Source organism: Condylostylus longicornis, unplaced genomic scaffold, assembly GCF_029603195.1.
Source record: "Condylostylus longicornis isolate FDR11 unplaced genomic scaffold, ASM2960319v2 ptg000048l, whole genome shotgun sequence".
Taxonomy (NCBI): domain Eukaryota; kingdom Metazoa; phylum Arthropoda; class Insecta; order Diptera; family Dolichopodidae; genus Condylostylus; species Condylostylus longicornis.
Window position 1 is genome coordinate 18,287,817 of NW_026578017.1, and position 25,848 is coordinate 18,313,664.

A 25,848-nucleotide genomic window follows, 5' to 3' on the forward strand; every position below is an offset into this window, starting at 1 on the left:
AAAACAAAAAAAATCTTTTTTCAATTTGATTAATTTTTTTAGAAAAATAAAAAATAAATAAATAAAATAAATAAAACGTAATGTCAATTATTAAATATATATTTTCAATAAATATAATATTTTTAATATTAAAATCTCAATACATATTATGTAATGGCAACAAAATTAATAATTTTTATAATAATACCAATAAAAATATCAATAACAATACAAATGATAATATATTATCAGAGAACAATACAACAACAATATCATTACTATCATTATTTTACGATGATAATATATTCAATAATATAACAGATGATGATTCATCAATAGTATCATCAAATGAAATTAAAAGTGCAAATTTAAGTAGAAAACCAATTAAATTATCATCATCATCATTACAAAATACTAATAATAATAATAATAGTAATAAAAATAATAATCAAATAATATCAGGATTTTATAATTTTCATATTAATGCAAATTTAGTTGGAGGTGGTGTAAGTGGTAGTAGTATTAGCAGTAGTAGTAGTAGCAGTAGTAGTAATAGTAATAATAATAATTATTATAATAATAATAACAGATATAATAGTGCTGGAATATTTCAAAATAATGGTGGTTTATTTTTTCATCAAGGACAACATAACAGTATGAGATCTAGCTTAGGCGGAAATAATTCAACATTACATGGAAATGTTAATATATTACTTGGCGGGTAAGTAAATGATATTATCTATTTCAATATACTTAATATTTCTAAAAAAAATATTCGGCAATTGAAAATTAGGGAGTGTCTTAGACACAGGAGAGAGAGGAGTAGAGACACAGAATTAGAAAGTCTCTGTCAGTGCGTACCAACCCATAAATCTACTGAATATCTACTGACAGTAAAATTTTCCCCTGCAATTGCGTATGCGTTACAGACACACAAAATCTCCTCAACCTTCAACAAATACATAAATACTATCATAATAAAACAAACATTTTTATGAAGTTTCTGTAATTCTTCAATTTAATTTCCAAAAGCACTATTATCATTAGAATGTTATAAGTCGTGGAAATTTAAAAGTTATGCGTTTTAATGTTCGCACTCCCTTTGATAAGTAGTTCAATATTAAGTAATAAAAAACAAAATAAAAAAAATTGTACATATGTACATATGTAAGTACTTGTATAACAATATTGTACATCTTATTTAATTTGGATTACCTATACATACTATGTATTTGCATATCATGTGTATGTAAGCGTATATATATTATATAATAATTTAGTACTAACTCAACCATTTCAATTTATTTTAAAACAATTAAGTTGAATTGTTGCTCACGGTACAAAGTATAACAAGAAACATATTTGACACTTAACTTATTTTAATTAACACAAAACATTGAAGTGGAATAATTAATGCTAATTAAAAAAAAAAAATAGTGTAGCTTTGGGATCAATATTAAGATATTCTCATGATACCATATGCATTACACACATTACATGTAGGTTTCTACTTGCTTCTAATTTAAGTGTGTAAATACAATGTAAAAAAATGTGCAATCTTTGATATTATATTAATTATTATGAATTTGTATGAATATATAGTTAAAATATTGTTAGTATTTTTAAATAAGTGGAACGAAATAAAAACTTTAACACTTTTTAAAAATTACAGTAATTTTGAATATTTAAAGGTTAATTGTTAAATAATAATTTGCAAGAATAATTTCGATATTAACGCATAACGAATAATTTGCAATTAATTTAAGTATAGTTTAAATTCTTCTTTTCTATTCAAATAAATTGATTGAGCATAATAAAAGTGCTAAAAACTATTTTATTTATATTTAATTTAACCAAACATCAGAACTAAAACAAATAAAATTTAAAAAAAATACCATATTATAAGACCACTAAACGAAATTTAGAGCTCTTTCAAATATTTCAAGAAATATAGAAAATAATTTTTGCAAATTTTCAGTGAAATGTTGAAAAGCAAAATATTCTAAACAATTTATCCCTATACGATAATATTTCTGAAGGAAATTTGAACCAAGAGTGAATGGTACTTTTACCTTAGTTTTTTTTTATAAAAAAAAATGCATATGAATGTATGTATATGTATGTAAGCTTTTCTATTGTAACACACAAATTGTTTTATATGCAATTCATTACATATATACAATATCTTTAATCTATTTATATATGTACACAATATACAATAAACCATAAACATTGATAACAAAAAAGATAACAATAATACACAATTTGAGTACATTTTAAAGAAATTACAATCATGACAATTAAAAATAAATCTTATCATAGTACCAAACCTTTATTTTATCGTATTCATTCAGTCAAAAACTCTTAAAGGAATTTTTTTAGCATGTTAAAGAACAGGCGGGAACAAAAACAAAAATGGAGAAAATTACTTACATGAAAATTTATTTTAAAAATAGATTTGTGATGGCGGTTATCATCAGTTTTACGTCAACAAGATTAATTATTTCTTATATTATTCTTTTGTTTTTTTTTTTAATTACAATTTAGAAATATTTTACAAAGTTACACTTGTACAACTATATGGCAACATTGTATACTTGAAATATGTTAATGTACATGTGTAGATAAAAATTAAAAAATTTTTTACATACTCTCACATGTTAGATTTAAACAAAATGGTTGTTAAAATTTTTGGAAAAAAAAGTAGTTATTGAATAAGACTTAAAAGAAATTAATTATGCTAAAATTACTATATATTTTGACATGTTAAGCCATGTTCCGATTCAGAAACATTTATAGAACAACACAAATACTTATATCCGATTTTAAAGCTTATTTATAATCACAATATTTCATCTGAATTTTCTTTTTCTGACGGATGGAATTGCCGAAATTAATCATTATCGATTTTGGCAATGACGTGTTTTTTTATAGGAGGCTACGAGATAACAACTTCGACTTGAATATCTAGTTGGATAGAATTTAAGCTTTTAATCATTATCCTCTACTCATTATAGAAAATCATGAATAATTTAAGTTAATTTTTTCTAAATTGAGTTGATGTTCACATTTAAAAAAATTGATTTATTTTTTATAGTTGATTTAATTTTTTGGTGAAAAAAAAAATCATATTTTAATCTCTATAATAAAAAGTGAAAGTTTTTTTCCTAATTTTATAATTCTGTACATTAACGCTTTTGAAATTTCGATGAAATTTCAGATATATACAATAAATTTAAATCTAAATAAAAAAACTCGGCAAATTTTAATGTTAACTTTCTTTTGAAAGCAACTGTAGTTGTACCTTTATGGGTTTGTATCAAAATTTTGCACATATTCATACATGCATATATTTTGTACAAATATATAATAGAATTTGTGCAAAATTCCAAGTGAATGAAATATATACATATAAGACGAAATGTTATGTTTTTGGTTTACGTGAATCATTGTAATAACAATTAAATGAATATGGCAATTTGCGTGCTTCCACATTTTTAACTTTTCTATTTTTCGCGCATTATTCATTTTCTTCTGATCTTTATCAATATATCACATCATCTTACTATATTAAAAATTGTGTTATACCTTAAATATAGTTTATTTTTTAATTAATATGACCGTATCTGACTTTCATTTTATATATTTAATAAATAGTTTATAAAAAATGCAGACAGATTAATTATAAAAACTAAAAAATGAAAATGTAAAAATAAATGAAAAAAAAATAAAATGCGAGCGTGTTTAGATGTTTTACTTAAAATTTTTCTTTGCTTTAGAAATACTTTAAGGTGTAGAATTAGGGCTCGTAAATACAACAAAAAAACTAAAATTTAATTTCCAATAGTTTCAGGTTTCTATTTTTTATACAAATTTCAAAAATATTTATTCTAAAAATGAATTGTAATTGTCAAAGATAATTCTGTCAAGATATTCACAAATGTTTTTCAGAAAAGTAAATCGAAGATCTTTTTGTAGAATGGTGAACAATTTTCAAAATTAACTTTTTTAAACTATTGATTTCCCTAAAAAACATTAATTTTTAATTCCTTAATAACACGAATTCTTTTATAGACACAAAATTTTCAAAGATAAAAAATTAATGTCACAAAGGCATTAAACGTAAAAATAATCATAATTTATTACACATACTTACACGTATGATCAATGCAAAAAGAGTTACTTTTTCCAGTTTTTTGTAAAAAAAATAAAATAATCGTGAAGGCTTTAATTTTAAATTTCAATTTAAATAACAAAATTCTAATTTGACTCTGTCAAAATTGTTCAATAAAGTGCTATTGTGAATTAAAAGCAGCAGTCAAACAAAAAGAATTATCACGGAAGCTCTTAAAGACAAATTGTATGTAGGTGTACATATGTTTACAATAAATAATAAATCCAAAAATAGTTACTTTATAAAAGAAAATTGCAATTTTTTTTCATTATCTAAAAAGTGTGGTCAATTTAGACTTAACTATAGATTTAATAATACACAACAATACATAAATTCAAAGAAAACTAAAACACTTCCGTTTTATTTTTCGACATTTCATGTTTTAAAGTAATATTAAAAATTTTAAAAAAAATTGAAAATAAAAAATATATTCAATTGTCAGAACAACCATGATTTAAATGTAAATTTTATAATATTGAACAGAAACGTACTTAAATTTTTAAAAAGATAATTAGGTCCTCGGATTACTTTGCTGAATTTTAAATTCATTACATTATTTTCACAATTAGATCCAATTATTTTTATAATAAACAGAAAAGGGAAGTTACGAGTATGAAACAGAATTGCTTCTGATATTTCTCAATTACGAACTAAGCAGTTTTTGGAATCGGAACTTTTACTTGTCTTGTGGAAAGTTTTATAAATCAAAAACGAAACTAAAAATATATTATATGTTTTACCTTTATTTCCTTAATTATAAATAAAATGAAAAAGAAATTAAATCGATTCGTAAGTGGTTCAAAATATACAACAAACATAGTTATACGAAAAATGAATTCCAAGGCCAAGTTAGACACAGCAATTTAGAACACAAGTATATAAGTTTTGATTTTTCTTTTTCTTTTTTACTTTTACTGAAGAACAAATTGAAACTAACGCTTTTAATGTTGTTCTTTTAAATAAAGGAAAGAATTTTCGTGTATAAATGTACATACGTGAATTTTAGACACGCGAACAACAACTTCCTTTTTTGTTTTTTTAATAGTAATATTTTTGAAGAATCATTTAAAAAGCAACTACTGAATATCAAAAGTTATAAATTTTCATGGAGAAATACTATAAATTTCATGATTAATGGGAAAATGTGACTTAATGGAATCGCTGTCTGTCCGTTATATTGCAAGCATTCCAAAGTTTTATTTATGAGCATTTTTGTATTATTTAAAACTTATATATTAGGATAATTATTTAAATATTAATTTTAGGAAATTTATTGCAATTGATTTTATGTAACAATATAAACAAGTAACGCAAAATAAACAAAACTCAAAACTTAATTTACAGATCATCGGTAAAATTTTCAATTTAACTCTCCGATTGTTGGTTTAAGTAAATTTTTTTCTTGTTTAAAACAGACCTTAGATTTAAGATCAAGTGAGTCAATTGAAAGTGATATTTATCAATAAAGGAACTTTTGAAATGCAGGAACTTAATCGGTTATAAGTTTTAAGAAGTTTTAAGAAATTAAGTAGTTAAATAGTAAAAACTGTTCATGGGAATGGGCAACTGTAATGAATAAGAAAAAAGAGTAGCTATTTTAATAAACATTTCAGTTTAATTTCAAAAGATCAATCACGATTTCTTCTCTATGAACAAATCAAGATTAAACCAAGGCCTCTTACAACTAATACTGCACAATATTCTTTCCATCAAAGAAAGGTAATTCCAACAAATTGTGCGGAGGTTAGATTTTTTAGCAATATTTCTAAAATACTTTTCTATACAATATAAAATTAATTTTCTATACAATATAAAACCTTTTGTTGGTTAAACTTAGAACTATATAGATTTCTTTATGTATTTATACAGTTATTATCTATGAATGATAATTTTATTTTACTAGCGGGTATTTCTATTTTCAGAACCTTTACAAGCTTTTAATACTATAAAAATATTTATTTATTTTCTTTCTATACAAGTACATATAGACTTTTTTGACTTTTTGGAACCACCTATTCGCATGATATTTGAAATTTTATAAAAGTTTTTTTTTATCATATCATATAAATTTGTATATCAAAATATATAAAAATTTTTTCATAGTTTCAATCAAGGTTATTTTCTTCATTATTTTTATATTTATCTAACATTTTATTTATGGACATGTTTGAGGCAAGTGAAAAGTGGGCTATTAATAATGTTTGTGCGTGTATTTATAGTAAAATAAAGTACTCTATGTTTGTATTATTATATTTTGTTAGGTAAGAATAGTTCACTTGTTGAAAATATTTTGTTTCAATGTGCACTAAAGTTTCTCTTTAAATATCAATTATTTCAAATTTCTCTATTAATTTTTACTTATTTTACTCTTCTTATTATTCAATCGACCTTAATTTATCTTAAATATTCAAAATTTGCATTATTTTAAATAGGTACTATAGAATTTCCAAGATGGTAATCAAAATTTCGTCAAGTATTAGGTTTGTAGAGCTTGAACGTTGTATGCAAACTCCTATAAAAAATATCCAGATTAAACAACTGAAAGTCTTTAAAAGATTTTAATGGAAATTTGTTATAAGATCTAAAATTATTCTTTTGCTATACTTTTCATACACATTATGCTTTTGCTTAGAGTTTTATACATTAACAATCGCAGTAGGCTTGGACGACATGTTCGTTTTCTGAAAATATTCATAAAATTCTAAATGCCCCCGATAGTAGTTAAAATTTTGATTCGTTCCAATTTTCATTAATTAAACAAAGTATATGAATTGAAGCTATTATTTCTGAAACCTTGTTGGCTCATTTGGCATTTTATACGCTTTCGCCTCTAATTTTTATTTCATTTTATGGACAAATTTTACAAATTGACCAACTTGTGTGTTGGAACCGAAATCATTGCAGTTTTGAGCATGAAACGTCAGTTTTTAATTTTTATTTAATTTTTTTTAAATGATTTAGTTTGACTTACAATAAATAAGGTTTTCTCGTCTTATTTAAGTAAAATTTATTAAAAAATAATGTAAGAGATCATTTATTTAGATATAGAAATGTTTGTATTTGAAAATCAGTATGTAAACCATGAAATTAATATATAAAACAGCATTGCTCGAAATTTAAGTCCTTCTATGTTCGTTTTATGATAATCAAATTTTTATTTAATTATTCAAACCAAAATTATTCATAGAAAATCAATTTTTATTAACATAAGGATATAAATTTTTATTTATTACCTTTTCTCTTTTTTTCTGCATTAATATTAGAAAATGGCATTCAATTTTTATATTTTTGTATTAAATAATTTATTGCTACAACTTAACTGTATAAAAAATAATTAATTCTATATAAACTCACTCTCATAAGTCCCTTTGAAGTTATGTAAGTTATTTTGAAAATTTTTGTTAAAGCTAAATTCATAAAATAGCTGCAGGTTTTCATTAAATGGACCATGCGATAAGTTATAACATTTTAAAACTTTAACAATTAATGCAGGTTAATAAACTTTAACAATTAATGCAGGTCCTTTTTCTCTTCCGAATTTTCGGCATCGAAAATTGATCAAAATGTATGTAATTGATATTAATAAGTGTTTATAAGTAATCTGATTAAGGGTATAATTTCACCATTATGGTCCTAACCTAAAAGTATGCAATAAATTACATATTATGATACTAACTGAGATTCTTTTGATTTCTACTGCAATCCTTTTATTTTATCATAGTGTTTGTGGATGATGGTCATATTATTCGAATCAAAATTCTGTGTGGGATACAAATTTAAAGTAGGCTCAATACAATAAAATACCTACTACTTATATCGAAACTGTATTAATTTGAATCTACTATGTAGTAGAACATAACATGAATTTTCTCAAAGAAATTTAGTAATTTGTAAAGAAAATATTTTTCATGTTTAAATTATTATTGAACTATGAATATATTATAAATAGCAGAGTAGTAATTATAATATAAAATTAAATTTATAAATGTTATTTAAATTAAAAATTTGTCTTAAACAGTGAAATTGCATTTTTTTCTTATTTCAAATGCAACTATTATTAGGTTTTGATTTTTTTTAATTGATATATGTAGCACAAGGTTATTTGAATTATTATTTCAAATAAGTTGCAAAGTAATACATTCTTGGCAATATCTTAGATAATTTTTAAAAATTTAATACAAATACAAAAACAAATAAAGCAATCCAATATTACAGTATAACTATGTGTTTTTTTGTATTTCAAAATTGCAAAAACATTTTTATATAACATAATATACAATGTCGAGCATGTAAAACTTGAGGGCTTGAAATTTCATACCCGAAAACATTAGAAGCCGTCCTTGGGGCAGTTTGATTGCGTTTGCTTTATTTCTTTTTGAGAAAGATAGAGAGACTTATGATCGAGCGGACGGTCATATTTAATTTAAAGCAGAATTTTACGCTGAGCAAGACTATATATACAAATGTTAATAACGGAGACGACTTCTTCAAGTACCCAATCCATAATCAAATTTTTTTTTTTTTTTTTTTTTCCTTTGTTCACTCCAGTTTAGGAGCATAGGGCTTCCACATAGCCTCTCCATCGCACTCTGTTATTTGCCAATGTTTTTATCTGTGACCAAGACTTGCCGCTGTCGGCGATTTCTTTGTTTATGGTTCTACGCCATGTCATTTTTGGTCTACCCACTTTTCGTTTCCCTTGGGGGTTCCACTCTAGCGCTTGACGTGGAATCGCACCCGGTGGTCTTCTTAGTGTGTGCCCCAACCAGCGCCATTTACGTTTCTTGATTTGTGTGGCTATAGGTTCTTCACCTGTGAGGTCCCACAGCTCTAGGTTGGAGATTCTATTCGGCCAGAAGATTCTACATATTTTTCTGAGGCATTTGTTGACGAATACCTGAATGCTGTTTATACTGGCTTGGTTTGCGTGCCAGGTCTCGCTTCCATACAAGAGTATTGGTTTTATACAAGCGCCAAACAATCTCAGCTTGGTTTTTCTACTGAGATTGGACGATTGATCCTGTTCAAGATATCATCCTCTGTTCCCCCCGTTGTAGTTATTATACTACCGAGGTAATTGAACTTAGTGACGTCCTCTATAGTTGTGTTGTTTATCATGAACGTGTTCGTGTTGCGGCAGTTTAATCTTAAGGACTTTGTTTTTCGTGTATTTATTTGGAGTCCAGCACTTTTTGCTTTACTGTGTAGGAGGTCGAGTTTCGCTTGCATCTCTTCGTAAGTATGGGAAAGCAGGGCAATGTCGTCAGCGTAATCCAGATCTTCTAAACGATCGGTTAATGACCATCTTATTCCTCTGGGTGTGCTTGTCACTTCTTGCATTATGTTATCTAGGACAGAGTTGAAGAGTATCGGTGAAAGTGGGCAACCTTGCTTAACTCCACTGTTTATAATGACTGGCTCGCTTAGTGCGCCATTGTGTAGTATTCTTGTTTCATTCTGATCGTACATCGCTTTGATTATGTTTATAATTTTCTCTGGAATTCCTTTTTTCCTTAAAGCACTCCATATACTATCTCGTTTTACTGCATCGAAAGCTGTTTCGAAATCTACAAATGCAATGTACAATGGTGAGTTCCACTCAATAGACTGTTCCACGATGATTCTCAATGTGTTTGCTTGATCTATACAACTACGTTGTTTGCGGAAACCAGCTTGTTCTTCTCGTAGTTTGATCTTGTCTTCAATTCTTCCGAGAATTGTCAGAGCCAGAACCTTATTTATTGTGTTTTGTATGGTGATTCCACGCCAATTTCTACATTCTTTTGGATCACCCTTCTTGGGTAGTTTTATTATTATGCCCTTTTAATATGCCATAATCAAATTGAAATTTCTTAAATATTGTTGTTTTAGAAAAGAATTTTTCTAAACACAAATAAACAATATCAATGAATTTCTAAATTAAAATAATTATCTCCCACAAATGTATAATCACTCATTATTAGAAACCGCTTTGATTTTAAAAACTCGATTACGGACAATTAAAAAATTCTTACTAATTGAATGTTTTGCTCACGAAATAGTAAAATTTTTTGATATTTAATATATTTTTCAATATTTCTATATTTAATTTAATATGTACAATACTTTTTTCTTCTAAAATCTAATTTTTTTCTTCTTCTAGGGCGATGCTATCTGTTGTAATAACAGTTTTATGTGTTGTCTGTTATTGTTGTCATCGTAATATTAAAAAACGTACAGAATCTGCATATAGACAACGATGGTTAGAAAATGATCCTAATATGGAAATTTATAGTGTGGAACAGGTAAATTGTTATTTTAATATTGTTATTGTTGTTAGAAAATTTAAAACAAAAAAAAATAATTGGATAATTTTTATTGTCCAATTATTTTAAAATGTTCATTCACATATTATGTATACATACGTATGTATAAAAGTATGTGATAAAAATCTTTTAAAATAATGAATAGAAAAACTTAAGGATCTCGTTAAAAAACCACTTTTAGAGGATAAAATTTAAAAAAAAAAAACCTTCGTTTTTTTACAACAATTTTAATATTATCTTTAGATGGGTGAAGATTATGACGTTTTGTTTAATATAAGCTTAAAAGAAACTATTGTATCTATACCTGTATGTGATAATGACTACTTATATGCATTATGGGATCTTTTTGTATTTCAAACAAGTGTATATTCTGTAATATAGAGCGCAATATTAAAAGTTCATTTTACATGTCATATAGCAGAAGCTACTTTCTCATAACCTCTACTCTATTAAATGATGTTAATTAACTTTAAAAAAAAATATACACTACTAAGTATATAGCTATAGTTGGTCCTAAATCAACAATTTGAAAATGAAATTTATTTTATATTTTAAAGATTAGAAATTAATTCATTAATGATTCATTAGTAAGAAATGGGTTTAAATAACCTTGTCTTGCAGCGATATTTGACCCATTTTAGAAATAAAGTTACAAACCACTATTCTCTGTTATTTTCTTGTCATAGGGTGTATACTAACTTTGTGTAATGCTGCTTTTTGTAATTTGTATCAGTTTTCAAATACTTTTTGTTCTCTTACAATTTTTTCCGATTTTGCTTCATAATTGCATTTGGTTTATTTAATAGGCCACATTGTCTTCAATAACTAATTTAGAAACTTTTATAATCAGTTGACGACAATCTCAAACTTATTCTAAAACTGTAAATTAACATAAAATTAATACTGCAAATTAATTGGTGTCCAATATTATTATTTTTTTTTGCTATGTTGCACCAAATTTCAATTCACTATATAAATCGAACTAATTATTTTGTTGTATCCGATTGGTTAAAAGTAAACAAATATCTGTGGAGATGTGGCAAAAACAATTAGCAAATTAATGGATATATATTAGAAAATCAATGATATTATTATTAATTTTACTTTTCCTTAATCTATTGAAGAGAAAAAGGGAAAGAGTAAGAAAACGATAATTTAAAACAATTGATTATTGCGCTGAACACCTTGTATATATATGCATCAAGTTGACACCCGCAGTGAAATTAAGAATAGTTTTTTATACTCTTATTTAAATATATTTTACTTTTGGAAGCATAAAATGGAATACAACTTAATTTTTTTTAAAAAACCTCATAAATAATAATAAAAATTAAGAATTAATTCAATTAGTAAAAGCGTATAAAGTACTTTTTAAATGACTTGTATATTTTTTTAATAAAGATTTCAAAAGACCATGAGATAAAGAGTTGAAAGGTGGAAAAACAAACAGTGAAATAACTATATGTACTTTTTTTTAATCCTTTTGAAGATAAAATGATGAATTTTGTCGTAATACTACAAAATTCACCTTGCCATTTATAACACCATGCGATATAGGGTGCAAATTTATTATATTTTTTCTCAAATTTCCAAAATTTTTCAAAATTTATTAGGTTCTGCAAAATTTGTAACAAAATCATTTTTAATACAATAAACAATTTTAATACAATGTTTGTTTGCTTAATAATTTTATCAGAGATTTACGAAATTTCAAATTTAGAATTACGAATAAAGAAACTACAAAGTTTATTTCAGTTACAGCCGGAATGCTTTCAGTACCAATAGAGTGTAGATTTGAATCGAATCAAAATTGGAGAACTTCTTTAGCAAATGAAATTTAGCAATTGAACAATATACAATTGAAATTATTTGGAATATTTTATAAAACAAAAATTAAAAACTCTTGTAACTTCATAACATAACAACAATTTGTCAGTCATGCTAAGATTCAGTATAGCCTTAAACTTTATAAATCGCAAAAACGTCTTTCTTTAATTTTTCTTTTCATTATGTAGGTACTAAAAAAATAGTAGTTATGAGTTTAGATTAAGAGAAATCTGCAGTTAATATCCATAAACGTTTTTATATTGCCATTTCGAATAAATTATAACAAAAAGAAGCAACACCGGCATAGAATAATATAAAGGAGACAAAAAACATGTTCTTTTTTTTTCACACTTTTAATTATGATTTATATAACATCAGCAATTATTTATGGCTTTTTATTTTTATGAACTGAAACTTTCACTGTTTTAAAAATACTTTCATGATAAAAATCTTAAAACAATATACTTAAATATAATGAAATATGTGTATGTGTTTTGAATAGGTTGCTCATTTTTAGCTTCTTTTAATTTCCTTTTCTTTTCTATATAGCTCTTATACATTAATTTTTATTTCGTTTGTATTTACACAATACTTGTATATATGAGTTAATTATCACGAACAAACTATAGAAATGGTATATTAAACACCACTTTGCTTTTAGTCTACTGAAGCTTTTTTTTCCAATTGTATGTGCCAATTAAGAAAAGAAAAAAAAAACTAATCAAAAATAAATCAATTTTTATAATCATAATCTTTCATATTCAAAAATACAAAAACTAACTTGGCTAAATTTAACGGATTGCAAAATAGCACTTTTCCTTCTAATTATCTTATTTTAATTTGATAATATAAATCTTAATGTTGAGAGTTTTTGATTTAAAACTTGAAAAAAATTATAATTTTTCGAATTTGAAGTGAATAAATTGGGGGAGAGACTAGAAAAAAATTTTACTTTCATCAAATAAAACATTAATGTATAAACTAATCCGTAAGTGTTCATTTACATTAATGTTATATTTTGGAAAAATAATTGTAATTTGGACAAAATAAATTATTTATAATTTATTGAACGATTTTTTGTCTTTTGAGAGTTCTATAAATTGTAGTTAAAAGAGATAAAAAGGTAAAACAAATTTTTTTTCAGTTAATACAAATGTGTTCAAAATTTCAACTTCAGTATAGATGTTGTTAAGAAATGCAACCATAGGTGAATACAAGAAGCGACAAAGTAAAACAAATTGTTTTAAATACGTACTAAAAATTACACGTTTTTTATGCAGTATAAGTGACCCTTTGCCATTTTGGTCATGCCCATTTGTTACTTTGTCATTTTCAGAAAAACGAGATTTCAAAAGAAACTTTGTTTACCGAGTGTTATAACAATACTCTTTAGTAACTGTCACAGGCAAATAAAATTGGCAAAAAACTCAAATGAATTCAAATTTTGACACCAAGTGAAGCCAGCTAAATTTTCATGACCTATGTTTTATATTAAATTAGCCTATATTTTGTAAAATAATTTACATTAATTGGAAGTTATGTAATAGTTAAGTTACAACCATAAATATTGATTATGGAAAAATAATATAATTTAGATATATTCAATATAAATGACAGTATAGAAAAACAAACTTTGTAATTAACTGCACTTTGTATAAACAATTATTTTCAGCACTTTCTAAAAGAAATGGACAAAAAAGTGCTTATAAATTTTATTCTGTCCGTTCATCTGTCCATCGGTTTAATATTATTACGTGTATGCATATATTTTTGTGTACACATGTATGTTGAACTTATTCTTTATTTGCAATCCATGCCCAACAACGTCAAATATTGACAAAATAAATAGAATCGAGGTAATTAAACTTGTATGCGTATAACAATATAGGAAATAAAACTTCATAAAACGTGGAAACCATAAAAAATAATTATTAATATTTTAATAATAATAAGAATACAGAACAGAAAAATTATTATATAAAAATGTATATAAATGACCAGGTATGACAAAAGAAACATAAGTAAGTCATTTATAGAATTTTATAGTGTCGTCCAAGAATAATGGACATTAATAAATAAAGAAAATGTAAGTTTTAATGAAATGCAGTACTTTATTGCTACTGAATTTTTAATTTATTTCTAAAATAGGAATGTTCGTTCATATCTCTGATTACTTAGTGATATGCAGTCTGGCAATTAATTCCTTCCAACTTTGTTATACATATATAAATCGTATGTAGGTACGATAGTTGCACATGAATGCGTAAACTGAAATTAAGTATAGTAATAGTTTGACAATTGGAATGGACACTTTATTTTAGTTTATAGTTATCTTGTGAATAAATTACAATACGATAAATAATTTCTGGCGTTTTAAAAATCTGTAAATCTTACCATTAGTCTAAAAATAAACATTTACATAAACTTTTGCAATTATTCTTTATTTTCTGCACAAGAAAATTATTTAAAATATTTTATTATTCGATTCTTGTAGCGTGAAATGGACTTATTTTATTTTTATATGTAAGTAGAACAAGTAAATTTACACGGTAACTCACGACCACTTTTTTGCAGGCAATGTTTTTGTATATGATTTTGTATACAAGCATAAATATTATGACATCAGACCGTATTATATAATATCTTTCTTGCAGCAATTTTGTATAATAGCGTTTTTTATGAAACGTGATAATTGGATTACCGTAATTAATTTTTATACAAATTTAATTTAAATATATACGTAAAAGTATCAAGAATTTATATATAAGAAATTTGCATAAACGTACGTCTATTATTTATTTGAACGCAAGCACATATTATTGGCAATTAGAATGAAATTAGTTCTATTACTTTGCGACTCATGTTTGTTTTCTCATACGTATTAAAAATTAATTAAAGTGATTACAATTTTATTGTAATGCAGTAATAAGATTTCTAAGGAAATTTCGTTCTAGTTATAAAGGTTTCTCGCTTAAAGAATTTCAGCTTTCGGTTTCGGGTGTGTATCGAAATTTTTTTTTAAACATTTAGAATTGCGACGTATAAAAAGTTATAATGCAAATTTTTGAAAAACAATACTGTATTCCTCAATCTTATTTTCTCTAAAATTTTATAAAAACAAATGCCAGGTAGCCGAATTTACTCCTTTAATTAACCATTTTTTAAAACCAATTATGGGGTATTTTTTTTTTTTGAAGAATCAGTTAAAATTTAGAGGAATGACATCTATTTATGATTATCTCATAATTACAAAATTTTTTTTTTGCATCATGAAAAAAATTTGTTCGAAAGAAATTATTGTTTGAATTAAAAATAATCAATTTGAATTTTAGAATTAAAAATAATTTTATTCATTATGAAGTTAAATGTTTTAACATACTTTGAGGTGCTCAGAAGCGAAATGGCACAAATCACGATCATATTTTTTTTGTTGTTGTAACCAATCGTGTAAATCTTTTTAAATCATAGTGATATTGATTTCTTGACTCCAAATTTTTCTATTTATTTATCATAAAAATAATATTGTTTGCCTAAAATTTTTAATACATTTAAAATGCAAAGTGATACCAATAAATAAATAAATTTTACATTGTAGCTATAAGCAATTTTTGTTCTATTAAAATTTCAAAAGTTTTATAAGTGCAGATTACATTACAATATTATATATTAAGTATTTATGTTACTTTTATTCAACCTAGTTCCCAAACAAGCCATAAACAACGAGTCGACCATTGACATCTATATATAAAAAATGTATAAGCATTTCAATTAAAATTTGGTATTTTTTATATGTTTTCATTGAAATAAAACATAAATGTTGTGTTACGCCACTCTGTTTCTGAGCCACTCAATATATTTTACATTAATCAATAAAGGACGGTTGCAATATTTCAATGTTCTATAGAAAAACTTAAAAATAATATTTTAAATTTTCAATTAATTTGCATAATAATAAAATAATTCTTTGAATATGTAAATGAAACTATGAAAACGAAAAGAAGATTTTATAAATAAAGTAAATAATTTGTTTACATTGAAATTTCATAGAATAGATTAAGAACAGGAATTTTAATGAATAGTCTATAAGAAATGGAATAATTAAAAAGAAAATTTTAAAACAAATTAAATGAAAAATACGTGCCTTAACATCAAATATTTGAATAAATATTACAATATCGCAGAAAAATTTATTTAATTTATTAATCAACATGAAAATAAATTTTTTTTTTAATTTGAAATTATTTTGATAATAATAAGTGTTGTCCACGTTGTTTTTTTTTTTGAAATAAGCCCGCTATTATTTTATTTAAAAGTAATGAAATGATAATAATATGTGAAAACTTAATTACAATTTCCTCTTTTGGTTATCTCAAAATAGCTCTTTAGAATTTCTTAGCATGTTTATAACTAAACTAAAAATCATACTTATTAAGTTTATTTCATTCGTCCGTTTGTTCATCTATGCGTCTGTTCCTAAAACTAATTTAATATTAGTATTTAATATGGAAAGCAATCGTTTTATATACAAATCGAAACTTTGCGAAAAATCTATTTGACAACGAGATAATTTTAGTGCCTCTCTCACCCAAGTGGTACAGAAACACGTAGAAGAAAAGAAAATCATTTTTTAACAGCTAATTGTGTAAAAATCTTTTCAACCATTTTTTCAGCTCTGAAAAAAGCAGAAAGATGAAACTCAAAATCGTAGCTTCTAACTCTTACCGTGAACTAGTATTACTGTATTAAAATTATTTTGAAAGATTTTAAAATTCATCCATTGATATCGCCTTTGATTTCTATTACTCAATTTTTCAAAATTGTAATTAAAGTGTAAAGATAAAATTCAAATTGGAAGATTGTATACTCGTATGTGTTTTTTTACATTTATTTTACAAATTCTTTAATCCAATAAAGTTCAATCCTTTTTTTCTCTATGCTGTTAACTTATTAGGTATTCCAATATCTACATCTTTATTTACATACAATTTGTACTGCTATATTCATAAATCACCTATACAATCTATACACATTACAATGTATGAATGTTGTTTTATAACTGTAACGAAGTGTTAAAAGGTACCATTTTGCTATTATGAATGATTTTCAGTTAATGTTAGTCAATGTTTAATCATTAAGAGTAAATATTTACTATGATATTAGTTCAAATATAAAAACAAAGGAGTATTAAAAATAAAAATGAAAAAGGAAAGAGAACAAATATTGATACACAACTAAGTTTATTGTTGCAGTAGTATTACTATAGCTTGGTACAAAGCCTTGAAAATAAAAAAACATTACGATATTTGCAGTATTTAGAACAAACAATAAAGTAAAAATTAAAAATAAAGAAGAAACTTGTTGCCTAATTTAGTAATATTATTGTATTATTTTAGTGTTACGAAACATCGGGTTTATTTATGGATTCAGACGAAACTTTGGCCAGTCAAGTACCAACATTAAGCCATCAGCCTCCACCATCATATGATGCTGTTGTAGCAATGGATGAAATTATAAATCGTCGCATATCTCCACCACCGGGTTATAGATCAACAACTTCCATAACAAATAGTAATGTTTTGAAATATAACGATATTCAACAAACACCATCGACGTCCTCATCAACATCATCTAATCAACACCACCCTCATCACTTACATCATCGTCACAACGAACAACTATTAAATCTACACAATAATCGTCTTCAAACTTCGCCTGCAACAACAAATCAATTACAACTACCAAACCAGCTTTATCGAAATCGCCAATCTTTAGGAAAATACCCATTGTCAAAAAATCATCACAGCAATTATCGTAATTTTGGACGTAGACCAACACCAATGACAAGTGCTTCAGCATCAACACTTGAAAAAAATTATCGTTTCAGAATGTTGCGCACTGAATCATGTTGCTCTTTAGAACGTGCTCTGGGTGGTTGTAGAACGAGTGCTTTGGATTCAAGCAGTAGTAGCAACGGCAGTATATTAGAAGATGAAAATATTTCCCTACCACCGACAATGAATCCTCGATACACTTTAAATAATAATTCAGTATCAAGTAAATTAAATTTACCATCTACATCAATCAGTTCTACAGACTACGATCATGGTTGTCCATTATGCGGAAAACTTCGTTATTTAAATACAGCTTCTGCAAATAGTGATGCTAATCAAAAATCAGATTTAATGGATAGCAATGAATTTTATGATAAACAATCACGTAATAAGTTTACTCGAAATTCATCAGGGGCATTAACGACGATAGGAAAATCGTCGAGCAGCGAAATTGATAACATTGTTGATGTTGAGCAACAAATATACAATAAAAATAATGATAATAATATTCAGGTAAATAAAAATTCACCAATAGTATCAGCAAAATCGACATCATCATCTTCAAATAATTTATCAAACACATGTGAATGTTATTCAACAAACAATAGCCAACAGCATTTGCCTTTTTCTGACAATTCAACAAATTTAACATCATTAACAGTTCCATCAACATCAGGTGCTGTTATGTTAACTGCTGAGGAAAATGATATGAATTGTTCGAATGCATCTGGAATATCCTCAGAAACTAGTCAAATACAAATGGATACAAATCCAGATATTGATGTTCCTCTGGTTCAATTATTTGTTGAAAATAATGATAATAATAGTGATATGATTGCAATAAAAGATGACAATGTAAACTTTGATAAAAATGCTAATTTATTACAACGATACGTGCAATCTGTTCAAAATTCAAATGAAGAACAACAAAATATATATCACTGTAACAACGATGATAATGCAGTTATTAATAATAATATAGATAATAATAATACCACTAATAATAGTAATGATAATAATAACAATAATAACAATATCTTATGTCAAAATATAGATTTAATTGCAGCAACACACTCTAATGTAAATAATAATAGCAATGTTGTTAATATTTGTAGTAATAGTATTGAATCAATGGACTCAATAAATGATAATGGAATTCTACGTTTAGATATGAGTCAAATGATTGATAAAACAGGTTTACCAACCTATGATGCTGCATTGAAGCTGGAATCAAGTGGTTACGTTTAATAATTTTATATAGAATAATAAATTTTTAATTTAAGTTAAATATAAAAGCTTATAATAGATGTAAGAATGTAAGAATGTTTTAGGAATAAAAATAAAATAGCAATATCAGAAACAATTGATTAGGTACGTTGTAACAATGTCCGATTACTTTGAATTGAAATATGTGAAATGTAAATAAGATGTAGCTTTTTTTTTATTAAAGATACACAACAGAAAAAATATTTTATAATAGATACCAACCATATCAATGTAAAAAATTAATGTACTATTTTACTGACAGTAGAGACATACGATAAATGCAGACTTATGACTCTGTAACTGGCATTGCAAGCTAATTTTTTAAGGCAAAATAAATATTATAGACTTTTAGTCTAAAGGTAATTGTATACGAACTAAGATTGTATAATTAAAAAACAAAACTGCTAAAAAAATTTTTACATAATTAATACACATTTAATTTAAATTTCTTTTCAATTCATGTTAATTTTAATAAACAACATTTAAATTGTTATAATGGAATATTTTATTATAAACCAATGTAACTATTACTGTTACAAATTTAACAGCATATATGTATTTTTGGCAACTCTTTTTATTGGAACAATAACGCAACTCTTGTAAGAATTTTGCAAGAAGTGCTTTTATTAAAAAACACATAAAATAATTAAACTTATTTAATAATTTGTAAGTCACGTAAGTATGAAAGGGTATGTTTAACTTTTAAGCTCTAACATATTTAATAATACTTCGGTCTGACAGCGACAACATAATTAAGGACAAAATATCTGTTTAAGCTGATAAACTTAATGTTAAGAAAATTGTCACCTTTATTTTAGGTGACAATTTAAAAACTTTTTAATCAAAACAATTGTGAATATTGTGCCATTTTCTTCTTTTTTTCTCACCCCTGTTAGATATTTGATAAAATTTCATTTTATTAATAATGTTTTTCTATATCTTAAAAACATTTAAATATATACGTAAAAACATATTGGATATGTTCTGTATAACAAAATAATTTTACAATAATTGCATTTAATGAGAACAATTTTAATTGTCATTCTAAACCATAATAAATTTTATAGTACAAAAGTAAACGTGTTTTTTGAAAACAGGTTGTTGTTAAAAATAAGCGTTTTAATTGCAATTCAAAGAGATCAAAAGTTTATTGTATTATTTCAAACGATTTTGCAAGAAAGTTCAAATTTTACAAATTAAATATTATTAATATACAGGATGTTCTACAAAAAGCTGCTCCTCCTAAGATAAAAATTTATCATTATAATTTGTTGATCCAGCGATTTGGAAAAATATGTGTTGGTGATTTTTAAAGAAAACTTACAGTTTTTAAAAAAATTATTTATAAACACTTCAACGACAGTACTCCAAAATATATATATGTTAGTACTGCAGGCGTCATATCTAAAGCTTAATTTTAGGGATACATGTATATAGTTGGACGAGATGCACTGTAATGTCACAAATCTGCAATCAACCAGTTAAAATAGAAATCATTGCTTTCCAGTAGTAATAATCTTGTTTGAGTCGCTTTGCAATTTAGCTAAAAGTAACTTTACAAACTCATCATATTTATTTCAATAGAATATTTTAGTTATTTTTAAAATACTCTGTGGACATTTAACGTACACAAATGTGATAATTGTATGAAGCTATACTTTGGCTTTGTCATTTTATAATTTGAAATTAAATGTGGTAGACTATTTTGATATATTGGTTAAAATTATTAGATGTTGCAAAAAAACATTCATTTGGAAAACTAAGCAGTCAAATATTGGGGAAACTTATTTAACAGATCCTATTATAAATATATAGTTGGTCGGAATGCCCTATAATAATTTTAGCAAAATAAAAATTTCACAAAAAAAAATATATATATGTATTCTTGTGTATATAAAAAGTTTAAATTTTATTTAATAAATATTTATATATTTTTACATTTATCAATTATTGATTATTTAATTAATAACAATTTAATAGCAATGTAAATGACATATAATTTAATTGCCATGATATACATAAACAAACATAAATAAACAAAATTTAAAATAATAATAATACGAGTAGGCAATCAAATACAATTTAAATATTTTGTTTATTAAAAGAAGTACATATGTTAATTTAACAAGATTGTAACATATTTTACAAGATTGTAACAAAACATTTTATAAAATCATTTTAAAAATCTGAAAAAGCGTTAAGTAAAGTATAAAAAGTATTATTCGAAAAGTATGGGAATTATCAATAATTCAATTCTAATTTAAGTTTAAATATGAAGCACGTTCAATAATTCTTATCTGCAAGATCTGCAAAAATAGCATGTTCAAAAATGACTGTTGTGCTCCAAGTTCTGAAGGAATTTTTAAGTTTGTTTATAACTACTGCAAAATTATTATATATATTAGAAAAGAGCATAATAGAAAAATGTTAGGTATTAAAGAATTACTCCGGTTTGCTGCAAATCTGCAAAAGTTAAATATTCAGGTTCTGCAGATTTAAAATATTCGAAACTCAATTTACAATTCTCAATACATATCTACATATATTATTGAAAATCGCCTATTTTATAAAGGAAAACTCGAATTTTCTATAGCTAATTATACGTATTGTTTTTAAATGATATACGAATTTAGTCATATAAAATTATCACAACTTTGTTGAATAATTTAGTTTTTAAAATTTGCAATGAAAAATATTGGCTATTAATAGTTTTATGCTATAAAACGTTTATGAACTAATTTAAAACGTATTATATTAATTCTGATTGCAAGAATGTTGATTAAAGCTGCACAAGAAATCATGCATAAATTATGAAATTTACATGTTAAAAAAAAACCTGTTTGATAAGTTCAAGTGCGTAAGGTAATTCAATTATAGCCAACTAGAGCATATGTACATATTATTATAAGGTATAATTATCTTAATTTGAAAGCTCTAATGTAAACGTATATGTGAACGTCAAGAACTTTTTTCACTTTATAAAATTTAGGATTTTTCTTTCTTCTTAAATACTCGTAAAACCATTTTTGTTGATAACGTAAATGTTATTACTTATTTGATTTTTAACATTTTACTTGTCGATTCAAAATTCAAGACTATTTTTATTTGTCTTAAGTTTATGTATCTACGTATAATAAGAGACAATAAATTATATTTTGATGTCTTACAATATACTGTTATCAATTTGATAGACTTTCATTATTATCGTATAAAGATAAATCTCCTAGTGACGTGAAGAAAAACTATTACAAATTCATATTGCATTCAAATTTATTACGTTTTTTTTATAATATCTATACTGGAAATTGCATTTAGTATACGTGTATTTTACGTTTATAATATGTAAGTTAAATTAATAAATTTAATCACGAATCATCTATTTCTTAACCTAAAATTATAGTGAAAACATTGTGGATGATATATGTAAACTATCCACATAATGGATGTCGTATGTATACCTATATTCAAAAATTGCCGATTATTTTATAATATCAAAAACAGGTATATTTTTGGATATTCGTTTGCATTGCAGAACACACATACGCACTTCGATTTTTAAATAATCAAATACAATTTAAACAAACTTAATAAAATTTATAACCTATTTAAATTCCAACCATATTAAAGTAATGTTTCAAGTATTTGCCGTCAGTAACAATAAACAAAATTTTTAAAACAAAACTTTTACATTTATAATTCACAACAATGAAATACTTAAACATTGTTCACATTTTTAATTTATGAAACTACTATTCACGATTTAACAAAAGATCAGAAAACTGTATCACCAATACTATTTGTTTGTTTAGCTTTAGAATTGTGGTAGTTTGTACTTTTATCTTAGAGTTGGCAGATTCACTTTTACCACATCATGTGCTAAGATATTGTAATACTTTAATAAATAAATTATCTTATATTACTTTGAGATTATCTAATTTTTAATATACATATGAATAAATAAATAAATATAATACAAATTCATTATGCACATGTGTATGAAAAGTCTCGTATTATTTAATATCATTCGAAAGCTTAAAGCAATAATTGTAATAATCAATTTAATGTTAATAATTCTTTATAAAATGCTCATTTATTATAAATTTATTTTATGATATAATTTGAAATTTAATTTTTCAACTGTTTATAAATGTTCTATAAAAATAGCTTAATTAATTTTTAATGTAAATTAGTTAATAAGAAAAAATACGGTCTATATTACAACATTTAACAATAATTTGAAACAAATAGCAAATATTACAGAAATTTTCTTTCCTGCATAACTTTGTATTTTTTAAATTCCGATTAATTAAAAAAATTAAATGACACGAGTTTCAACAAATGTATATAATTTTCAGAATTCCTATAGAGGAGAAAAGCAAATGAAACATTAAGATATTTAACATTTTTTAGTGTGCAAAATGTAAAACAACAAATAATTTTTAATTTTCAGTAGAACAAGAATTCAAAATCTTTAAAATTATAATATGTAGTTGCCCTTTGTATGACGACTTTAATACTCGTTGCACATTTAACAGAACGAAAGCGACAGTTTTAGAGAATACTTAAAAGTTTTAAAAAAAAAGTTAACATCAAAAATATTACAAGTTTGAATTTTATTTTGATTTCGTATGATTTAATTTTTATTTTTACATCATTAAGTTTTACGTGCTTCTAAATTATCGTTTCTAAATTTTTCAAACTCTTATTTAGATTAAATATGTATATGCAATGGACCGGTATTCATACACTAACTGTTTGTCAACAGCTGCAATTTTTTTCTCTTTCGTTCTATTTTCAAATTACGTACATCTTTTATCTTATTATTAAAATATTTCTAAAGATGGAGCTATTGTATCATAAAAATAAGTAAAAACGTTTTAGTCGGTGTAAACCAACTGAATAATACCCTGCACTTTGACAATCTGAGTTTAAAAATTTGTTTTTAAGAAATATTTAGAAGTAACTTTGATTGCTAAATGGCAATTACTTGAACCTGCCAAACCACTGGATAGAAACTTGGCGAATATGATGTCTGACAAATATTTAAAATTATCTTTCGGAACTGTATGCCAGCTATCCGAACCAGTGCAACCATTCCATTAAAATTTTCAGAACATATGTGAAGTGTAATGAAGCCATGGGAGGGACGGACGAACGGGCGGACATGTCTAAATCGACGCAGAATTTTACGCTGAACAAGAATATGCATATATATGTCTATATCGGAGACGACTCCTTCGAGTGGTTACAAACTCCATACCAAAGTCAATATACCCTTGATGAAGTGCAGGGTATAAAAAAGCTTTGTTTGAAACAATATTTAAAATTTCATACTATTTACAACCACTTATTAACGTGCTATTCATCAATGCAATCGAGTATATTTTCTATCTGTATAGTAATGTTGAATGTTAACTCTTAACTTGGATTTGCAACTAAATGTATACTGGCTTAACTACATTCTATTGAAAATTATCAAATTTTTTTATGAATTAGAGAAATTAATTAAAGAAATTAATTTAATTTTAAGAAGATGTATAATAAATATGTGATATTTTATGAAAGCAAGCTTTATATTTCAAATATTACGAAACAATCATGTACATGCGTAAGTTCATTTATTTGATGATGCTTACAATTAATTATTTTTTTTATCCTACTTCACTAATAGCAGAAGCATAGGGCTGGTGGATGATTATTGTAAATAACCATGAACCAGAATCTGACGTCATTGAATTTACCAGGTAGGTGACAAACCTACCGTAGTTTTTCCTTATATTAGATATTTGAAAAACAATAAACATTTATATTTATTGTGTTTGTTTTGCTGGTATTTTTTTTAATATTGGATATTATTGAAATATGGGAATTAGTAAATATTAATTTTTTATTTTTTGTAATGTGTATAAAGCTAATATAATATTGAATATAATTTTTATAGTGACCTGACTAGGCTTTGAACCAGAGACCCTTCAGTTAAAGGACCAGTGCAATAACCACTGCACCATTGGTCAGGTATTACGATTAATAAGGTAAAAAAATTATTGATTAAAATTAAATTATTTATTCAATGAATTATTCAATGATTTCTATTATACAAAAATACTCATAATATCTATTCATCATATACGTACATATGTGAATAAAGTATTATTGCCAACTTGTATTACATTATGTGCTTTAATTTTTGAACTTACCAACATTCAACATTCTTTAAACAGAAGAAGTTAGCATTGACTATATTTTAAGTTTGTTTAGAATTAAAATTTGCAATATTAAATTAAAAATTGTTTTTTTATCAATTTGATAATATGCGATAATACTTAAAATTATATTGAAAATTTGTATTTTATTACATGTATATAGATAAAAATAATGTCAAGTTCAACAAGAACGATGAGATTTCATTTAAATGCAATTTTTACATCAAAATATAAAATTATTACGGCTAGTTATATATGTATGT

The 25,848-nt window shown here is 24.9% G+C and overlaps 2 protein-coding genes across 3 annotated transcripts in view; one reads left to right on the forward strand and one right to left on the reverse strand.

The window, feature by feature from the left end:
- LOC129610742 (probable beta-hexosaminidase fdl) overlaps positions 1-25,848 on the reverse strand; it is a 57,107-nt gene that overhangs the window by 16,229 nt on the left and 15,030 nt on the right. The gene's annotated exons all lie outside the window — the stretch shown is intronic.
- On the forward strand, positions 408-19,878 carry LOC129610745 (probable serine/threonine-protein kinase DDB_G0282963). The gene is made up of 4 exons (XM_055523422.1): positions 408-485; positions 622-700; positions 10,296-10,437; positions 17,679-19,878. The coding sequence occupies exons 2-4, from the start codon at positions 636-638 to the stop codon at positions 19,362-19,364; spliced, it is 1,893 nt and encodes a 630-aa protein (XP_055379397.1). The 5' UTR covers positions 408-485; positions 622-635; the 3' UTR covers positions 19,365-19,878.

Coding starts and splice junctions, on each gene's coding strand:
- LOC129610745 (XM_055523422.1), top strand. CDS start 636: ATGAGATCTAGCTTAGGCGGAAATAATTCAACATTACATGGAAATGTT. Junction 701..10,295: donor GTTAATATATTACTTGGCGG/GTAAGTAAATGA, acceptor TTCTTCTTCTAG/GGCGATGCTATCTGTTGTAA. Junction 10,438..17,678: donor AAATTTATAGTGTGGAACAG/GTAAATTGTTAT, acceptor GTATTATTTTAG/TGTTACGAAACATCGGGTTT.